Raw genomic sequence first — 9,775 nt, forward strand, 5'->3', positions numbered from 1 at the left:
AACATAATTCATTCCTGTGATGCAAAGCTGAATTTTCAGCAGCCATTACTCCAGTCTTCAGTGTCCCATGATCCTTCAGAAATAATTCTAATACGCCGATTTGCTGCTCAAGAAACATTTCTTATTATGCTGAAGTAAAAAAAAAAAAAAAAAAAAAAAAAAAAAAAAAAAAAGTTATTGTTTCCACAAAAAAATTAAGAAGAAAAAACTTTTCAATATCGATAAAAAAAATAGCCATTATTAATAACTGATCACCAGTAATAACTGACAACAACCAAATCAGCATATTACAATGATTTCTGAAGGATTATGTGACACTGAAGACTGGAGTAATGACGGCAAAAAATCAGCTTTGCCAACACAGAAGTAAATTACATCTTAAAATATATTAAAACAGAAAACAGCTATTTTAAATTGTAACATTAATGCTGTCTTTACTGTGTTCTTTATCAAATAAATACAACCTTGGTGAGCATAAGAGACTTCTTCCAAAAACATTAAAAACCTTCATTATTCCAAACTTAGAACTAGTGTAATACTAGTGTAACAGTAAAAGTTGTCTCTCTTCATCCTCAGCTTATGTCTATATTTTATGATAAACACCTCAGACTAGGTTCATCCTTAAAAAGAGACACAGAGAGATTGACGTAAAGCACTTGAACCGAGGTGCTAAAGCAGTCTTAGCCATCTGTGATGGTTACATATGTGTTACTTAGCACGTTAATGAGTCTTAACACTCTCCTGATCCTGTAAAAAGATACTTCTCTGCTTAATCTGATAGCAGTGTGGTGTTTGCTGGCTTCTGGATACTGATCACATACCAATCACACACACACACACACACACACACACACACACACACTCACACACACACACACAGATCTCCACCTGCTACCATGAAGCACCCGGACCGGTTTCCACATCCATCTGTTTCTGCATCTGTGTCTGCGTTCACATTAATGTGGCTGATACACCTCAGGATTGCTCATTGCTGTGACTGCAGCACAAAAAATTCTATTTTAAATATGTTGTTGCACACAAAAGCACCGCTCAAATCCACCCACGTACAGACACACTGCTGCTTCAGTGTCTACAGTTTTAAATATGCATCTCCCGAAACAAAATATCACACATAAACATGCTCTAATATGCAAAACAGCAGGTTTCTATTCAACACTACATAGTCAAAAGACTAAACCATACATCCTTCTGCAATAAATCTAAAGAGCTTCAAGAGCCACAGCCCTTCTCAAATGTGGTCAGCAGCCGCGATCTTTACATGTGAAGAAACACCACTGACCTGAGTCTTCGTCGGATTGGAGACAGCAGCTGTGTGTGTGTGTGTGTATGTGTGTGTGAGATTTCCACTTCAGTTCAGTTCCGTCGTCCTTATCCAGAGAATCATGCCAGACTGAACAGCCCTCTCATGAACCCTTCCCTCTCTAGCCGTGCCGCCACACACTCTGCATCCTCCATCCTTCCTCTCTCTCTCTCTCTCTCTCTGTCTCTACACTTGCTTTACTGCTCCTCCTCCTCCTTCTATTCCCCCTCGCTTGCTTCCCCCGCACACTGTGTTTTCCGCTCAGCCTCTGTTTTTCTCTCCACTGAGGATAATCACATTCCAGAGGAGGGACGGCATATGGCAGGGAAACGCCACTCGCTCTTGTCTGTCCATCTTTATGTGCCAATGTGTGTGTGTTGCATGGACAATTACCCCTATTGTGTTGCTGGAGGGGTGGGCCAACAAACAGTGGTGGGGGGGTTCTCGGGATAAAAGGGCGGGGTGTGACTCAAACGAAAAATATAGAGGAATATTGATGAGTGGGTATGATATTTGGAGAATGCCAGCTTTTCTCCTCTGATTGGTCGGGTCACTGGAGTCCACATATCGCTGTAATTCAGCGGAGGGGCGAAAATGAGGCTGATGCTATTGGAGGGCACGCACCGGTCATGTGACGAAAGGAAAGGGCCACATGGGAGGCTGAGGAGGAATACAGATGAGTCAATGATTTGTGGGGGAAGGTGGAGGGGAGTGGATGGCACTGTCACCACCTTCAATATTGTCACACTTTCAGATGATAAAACAAAGCCAGTGGGTAAAATGTAACTCTTCTCTATACAAAAACAAATTACTGTGGTAATAAAATGGGTTTTTGGATTGGACATTTTGAAATTGGTAATCCTGACCTAGGCCTCATGACGTGAAGTTTTATGAATATGGTGCCCTCCAGAAGTTTGCACTCTGCAAGTGAATGACGCCTTGTGGTGCCATCCCAAAGAGGTTCAAAATCACTCTCACAGACCTTTTCCTGGACTGCGCCCAGCTGATGGAATGACCTCCTGATCTCAATTCAAACAGCTGAGCCTTTACTCATTTTCAAAAAACATCTAAAGACTCAACTTTTTCGCCAGCACTCAACCAACTGATATTAGCACTTACCTTTTATTTTCTTATCTAGCATATTCTTAAAAAAAAAAAAAAAAAAAAACAAAAAAAAAAAAAAACCCTGGCTACGTGATCTGTACTAGACTAACGGAGACTTGTCATGGCACTTGTATACTGTTGTTGTTCTCTTGTTGGTCTGATTGCTTCTATTGTTCTCATTTGTAAGTCGCTTTGGATAAAAGCGTCTGCTAAATGATTAAATGTAAATGTAAAATATGGTCATCATTTAGTATCATGATACACAGAATATTTATCAAAGTATAACATTGTATTATGCTGCTATGATATGGCCACAGTACATTGTATAAGGGATCTTCACTCAAGGGATAATAAAAATCTCAAGTTATTACAAACACACAATTATGGTGCTAAAAAAAAAAAAAAAAAATAATATCAAACTGTACTTTTTTTTCCAGAAATTAATATGAACAATTAAAGTTATTGAACTGAAAAATAAAGATGATAAAATATTTAAGTAATAATTTAGTAGGTAAAGTATTTTGTACACACACACACACACAAACACATTAAATGTGCCGAGTTACTAACTCCATGCTAAGGATAGGATAATTAATATCAACAATAAACTACTACAACCAAATTATGTTTTTTTAATTTCTAATTTCTAAATTTATTTATTATTTTTTTTTTTCCTTCAGAAGACTCTCTACAATCCTGAGTCCATGGAAATAAATGTAGTTTACTAATTGTGTACTGTCACAGAACAGTATGATTAAAGCAATGATGCCAAAAAGGAAACTAAATTAAGCCTTTAAAATGTGCTAGCCACATTTTTTTCACTTCTCATTGAGACAAATTTGCTTTATTTAATCTGGTTTCTGATACTGAATGTTACTCTGTGATCAGTAAACCAAGCCTAATAGCCTGAGGTGACAGCGTCACACTGAATTCCCAACATGCCTTCAAATGTACACGCACACTATCACACTTCAACACTTGACTATAAGCCTCATAATTATTTCTGTCATATGCCTCGCTGTGATGACCCTCGTGCTAATTCGACCAGTCAGGCTCTTTCAGGTCAGACTTCTTCTTGTAGTCCCTTTCTGTTTCCAATCATTCGTCTGACTTCTCACTCCTCACACGCAAATGATCGCCACCGTTCTTGCCCTTTGACAACTACACTGTATTAAGGTCACATCACAGCAAACGCACACAACACATTTCCCGTCTCTCCCACACCAAGCTCCTTCATGCTACTGCCCTTATCTCCTCCTTCCATCAATATATGTTCAGTGCTCTCCTCCCCCTACATGACTTGTTGTAAACGAAGCCTCAGGGCATGTCTGTTACACTGCCATTATTTCAGAAGCATAGAAATGCTTCTGAATCATCCTTTGACATCCTGCTCTTAGTCAACAGGTTTTAGTCTATACAAAAAGTATGTATAACAATGAATAAAAGTGGGGTGGGTGGGTGGGTGGGGTGGGGGTGGGGGGTGGGGGTTACGAACTATATGCAAATAAATGGTTTAAGACCTAAAATCTTGGATTTAAGTTAAATAACACTTTTGTACCTGAGCAAATTGCTCCTCTTAAGAAAATAAGCTAAAGAAAAAAAAAGAAAGAGAGGTCTTCTGGTTTTGATTTTTTTTTTTCATCCTGGATGAGTCAAATCCAACAGGAAATGCTTGCTCTACCGCACAATATTGATATAACTGAAACCCTGAAGTTTTGGTGTTTTTCAGCAAGTAAACCCAGGAGATGAAACAGATATATGTTTTAATAAAAAGCCCTTTTAAGGTTACATGATAAAGTATATCTTTCTTGCACATTTGCCATATATTTTGCACCCATCAATCAATATCACATCATAACTCTGGCTAACAGCTGTTGACTGACCATTTTGATAGCATTTTATTCTTGAAGTCATGAACATGGTATGATCTAAAGATCAAATCTACTGTAACTAAACCAATCAATCCAATCATCTGTAATCTCATATATCTATTGTGTTCATGATATTGATACAGATAGGGAATGACTCGGGTCACTGAGTTGAGTCACTGAATCTGTAAACTGTACTACTGGACAGATTTAATGAGGGCAGGTGTGGGTGTTTGTGTTCTTAAAAAAGATGCATTATTATTGAGAAAAAAAACCCCTTCCTGTCCTTGTTATAAACTCACAGCACCAACAAAATGCCATCTCAGCGTGCATAACAACTAAAACACGCTAGTTCAGATTTCCTGTCAGACAGCTTTGTGTGGGTGTAGGTCCTGAAAGCTGACGGAAATATTCCTCATTGCTGTCCAGCTTGGCTCAGTTAATATCAATAGGCACTTGAAGGGAAAACAGAGCTGACACTCACTATGTAGTCATTCTTTATGAATACACAAATCTCATTTGTACTTGTCACACACACACACACACACAATATACTACACACTTGGAGAACAAGTAGCCAACACACAGACAAAGCAGCAGATACTTGTCACTTATTTTGAGTTTTATGAAGCATTCTTTTATAATGACTATGTGAATAGCAGTGCACTAAGTTTTTGAAGACTTCACAGGCTTCTCTATACGAGTGTCAAAGCACCACTGACCCCTGCTGGACAGTCAGATTCATTTGTTTATTTTCATTTTTTTAACAGTAATATAAATAAACTGAATTAGTTTTAAATAAGTATTAAGAAATTAAAGTAATAAGTATTAAAAAATTTAAGTGTATGGACTATGCATATAAAAGTGAAGGAATAAATACATAAGAGCAGGTACATAAATGTAAAAATTTATAGAAAATGGGTGAAAAAACCTTACTTAATACTTAAAGGGTTACTCCACCCCAAAATGAAAATTTTGTCATTAATCAATTACCTCCATGTCAATCCAAACCCGTAAAAGCATTCGTCTTCGGAATACAATTTAAGAAATTTGGATGAAAACCTGGAGTCTTGCGACTGTCCCATAGACTGACAAGTAAATAACAGTGTCAAGGTCCAGAAAAGGTATGAAAGTCGTTGTCAGAATACTTCATCTGCCATCAGACGTGCAATCTGGATTATATGAAGCGATGGGAACACTTTTTGTAAGCGAAGAAAACAAAAATAACGACTTTATTCAATAATTCGTTTGTCAACGGTCTCCTCTGTGTCTCTCCATATCACTGTATGCTGTGTATGCTCTTCTGTGTCATCCACGACACAAGGATGCGCTGGTTTTCTTTCAAATCAAAGCTAAATACACATAGAAACAGTGCATCCTTGTGGCGGATGTCACAGAAGAGCAGACATTGCACGGTGATATGGAGAGACAGAGAGGAGATCGTTGACAAAGGAATTATTGAATAAAGTCGTTATTTTTGTTTTCTTCGCTTACAAAAAGTGATCCTGTCGCTTCATATAATTCAGACTGCACGTCTGATGGCAGGTGGAGTATTCTGATGACGACTTTTCATACCTTTTATGGACCTTGACACCTATTTACTTGGCAGTCTATGGACAGAGCTTTTATGTGTTTGGAATGACATGGGGGTAAGTGATTAATGACAAAATTTTCATTTTAGGGTGGAGTATCCCTTTAATACTAATACTTAATTATAACAAAAATTATAAACAATTATATAGATAGATAGATAGATAGATAGATAGATAGATAGATAGATAGATAGATAGATAGATAGTATATAAATTAATTTAACTTCATTCCAGAAGGGGCTTCCGCATGCACATTGCACTTCAGCACAAATGTCATCACCAAAAAAACTACAATTAACACAGAAAAGGGAATGAAATAGAAGGAAAATGTCAGAAAGAGACAGAGCAAAGGGAAAAGCCAAGGAAGCTATCAAAATTGAGGTGGGGTGTCCTCATGGCTCAGGAACTATGAAGGGAAGTTGTATGGGAAGGATGTGATGTCATTATTCAGGTGCAAGCAAATAAGTTTTTCAAAAGCAGAGAGCAGCCCTCCCACAGCAGAACATTTACATTTGTGGTTGACAAAAGTATTCTAATCACCCGCTGAACAACTGTAGCAATGTCAACAGAGCATTCTGACCATCAATCTTTTTAAACAGCCTTAGATCCATTCTTTTCTCCAAAGACTAAGTCTTGTCAAGCCAGCCAACAGGATGATTTAATATTTGATCTAAAGGTATAAAAGGTATTTAAAAATCAGGACTGATAAATGTCTTCAGTAAGAGAAAGAACTACTAATCCCAGGAACCACTGGAGATAATGTAATAGAATCAGCAATGTCAAAATATTAAACTTCATAAATTAATTCTTTATCAACTACACTGCAAAATATTTAAATAAAAACAAATATTGAAAAATATAATACTACACAATTATATTTTTCAAGCAAGTCTCCATTTACATAATTCACAATGCTTTATAAGTGTGGATATTTCCATTTTAACAGTCAGTTCTCTGATTGGTGGATCTAATTTAAAGGTATAATTGCCCTTAAATGCAAATTTGCTTAGAAGTTACTCTCAGGCCATCCAAGATGTAGATGAGTTTGTTTTTTCATCAGAACAGATCTGGAAAAATTTAGCATTGGCTCACAAGTCCATTAATTGATCCTCTATAGTGAATGGGTGCCGTCAAAGCGCAAGTCCAAACAGCTGATAAAAACATCACAATAATCCACAAGTAATCCATGTGACTATAGTCCATCAGTTAAAGTCTTGTGAAGTTAAAATCTGTGTGTTTGTAAGAAACAAATCCATTATTAATACGTTTTTAACTTCAAACCGTTGCTTCCAGGTTCCAGCTAAAATAAGAGTCCATAATCCATAATATTACTTTCTTCAGTTCTCGAAATCTGTTCCAATGTAGAAACAAACTCACCTACATCTTGTATGGCCTGATTTCAGCAAATCTTTATTTTTGGGTGAATTATTTTTCAAGGATTGTGGGTTGTGTAATACTTCAATAATCAAATACTTCACACACACTAAACACATTGTTCTGGTGAAAATAATATTAAATTGACTTCTCAGTTTATGGTAGATCAGACATGAATAAGGAAATTGCTCAAAATAATTTCCTTTTAAGAAACAGAATGAATGTGATTTTTTATTCCCAGAACCCTCTAAAAATGTTTTATTAGATCATATATGAATTAATCAATATGAAAAGCTTTTTAGTGTAAAAACATTCTAAATAAATAAACACTTTAACAGTTTCTTCCTTCCTAACAGATTAGATTAGATTACTGTGGTTCTTTAAATAGGCCATGACCAGTCCTTCACAAACCCACAACACAATATAAACACACAAAAATAATGGGCCAGTAGTTCCTGCCAAGCAGAACAGTTGGAGGACTTGTGAGTGTTGGTTCCCAGATCTCAAGAGACGTCTGCTTTTCTTCTGCTTGGGTTGGTAACTGATTTTGGACACAATCCTCATATGAAGAGTCTAACATATGCGCCACCATCCTACCATTATGCAAAGGAATATTAGACCTGCGAATTCATGTCTGTGCTAAAGTAGTGATAAAATTATTATAAACAAGGCAGTAGTGCATTTACTCGCATAAACAGGCCACATAAACATCTGTGAGTGGTTTCCACTCGATGAAGTCGTTGAGGACTCTAAAGCCTGACAACTGCATAAACACCCTCATTTCTACTTTGTACAAACCTACCATAATTTATTATTGCACACATACTGAGAAGTTTTGTGTATAATATGGCTGAAAAAATAAACCAGGCACTTGATGTCTGGGCCCCCAGCCAGCAATAAGTCAATGGAGGTTTAGATTAGTGAAAAGAAGCTTATGAGTTAGTTTAGGGGGGCGGGACAAGACAGTGTCTAAGAGAGAGAATGGGGTGTCTGGATTAGCCCTAAAACAGCTGCAGGGGTTAATCAGAAAACTGAGTTTCAGTACAAACCAGCCAGAGGACAACAGCTCAGATTACTGTGTAACTATAAGATACACTGGTGAACTCATCTGTTGCATGCAATACTCATCTCACAGTTGCATGACCAGAAATTCACACATTCACTGTATGTACACTCCTAAAATCAACATGAATTCAACAGGCTATCTGATTCATTAATACACACTCCTGTTATGCACAGTTTATCAGAGAATGTTATATTAAAGAAAAATGTTTGTCTCAGTAATATTGTTTCTAAAATGTATTAACCTGTTCCATTTCTAAACGACTTTCCTTGATGTCACCAATCCCTTATATGTTTAACCCTCTCACTCCAACCATCTGTCATAAAGGGATCACTTCTCACAATCCAGTAAATTAAATCCTTAAATACATTCGAATTTAACATTTTGTGGATTTTTTCTGCTTTTTTCCATTCACAATCTTTCTGTGATGAGCAGAGTTATATCACTTTAACCCACCTCCCTGTATAGAAGGTAAAAACTTCTCCAGACAGCTGGCACGCTTTCTTTACATGCAGCAATTTAAAAAGATAGTTCACCTAAAAATAGATCAGCCTTATGTCATTCAATACCTGTATGACTTTCTTTCTTGTGTAGAAGAGAAGACAAAAGACGATATGAAGAAGTGTTCTTAAATGACAGGATTTTAATTTTTATTTGGTTATATTTAACTATCCATTTAACACATATTCACTCCCCAAATGTAATATCAAACTATGTTGACAATCAATTCATGAACAATAACTGAAACTGAACATTACCTTTAGTTGGCCAAAACCAATACTTTCGACGATGCTTCACTTTTCTCAATCCATTCCCCATGATATGCTGTTTTTGGGATTACATGAATGCAGCTTTCCTACTCATCAACCGATTCATTTTTAGATCTCAACCGGGTTAGAATCAGAGTTCGGTCAACAGCCTCCTCTCCATTCTCTGACAACCAACCGCTACTTTCTTTCCCAGAGTCACGGTGAAACTTGTCATTGCTGGCATGTTGGAGCTCATTAAAGTGAGAACCGTCGGAACCTACCGGAGGCAGTGCGGTGGAGGAGAGCTTTCCTGAGGCCAGAGCCCAGACAATCCATCACTGTCCATCAGCGAAACTTTACAGAGAACACAGAGAAAATGAGTTAAAGAAGCGCGGAGAAGAATCCAGGGGTTCCACAAAGAGACTGACGAGAAAGCAGGGGGAGAAAGTGAAGCCCGGCTTCCTGTAGATGAATGGACAAAAATATCCAGTGTATTGCCACTTCCTCTCTCATTCCCTCTTGTGCTCACCTCTAAAAAGAAGTCCAAACGTTTCCCTAATGAAAGATGAAGGATTTTTGCAGAAATCATTTACTTAAAAGCCAAAGAATTCTAATATCCTCTTAAGATTCTAAGTTTAGTCTACTCTAGACTAAAAAAAAAAAGGAAACTCCAGCCCTTTGCAGTGTTTGCTAAGGAGCTGAAT

At 37.3% G+C, this 9,775-nt stretch overlaps 1 protein-coding gene across 4 annotated transcripts in view; it reads right to left on the reverse strand.

Moving 5' to 3' along the window:
* The window catches only part of fgd4a (FYVE, RhoGEF and PH domain containing 4a), a 53,167-nt gene that overhangs the window by 38,930 nt on the left and 4,462 nt on the right, over positions 1–9,775 (reverse strand). The window contains exons 1-2 of one of the 4 annotated variants that reach the window (XM_042744322.1): positions 1,301–1,658; positions 889–997 (exon numbers count right to left, since the gene is read on the reverse strand). The exons of 1 other annotated variant lie outside the window; for it this stretch is intronic. In XM_042744322.1, coding sequence (XP_042600256.1) covers positions 889–898 — 10 coding nt within the window. In that variant the 5' untranslated portion in view covers positions 899–997; positions 1,301–1,658. Of the gene's footprint in view, positions 1–888; positions 998–1,300; positions 1,659–9,080; positions 9,426–9,775 lie in introns of those variants that run through there. 2 more of the 4 variants (XM_042744321.1, XM_042744323.1) reach the window with 2 other exon arrangements.

Source organism: Cyprinus carpio, chromosome B18 (genome assembly GCF_018340385.1).
Source record: "Cyprinus carpio isolate SPL01 chromosome B18, ASM1834038v1, whole genome shotgun sequence".
NCBI classification, from domain to species: Eukaryota; Metazoa; Chordata; class Actinopteri; order Cypriniformes; family Cyprinidae; genus Cyprinus; species Cyprinus carpio.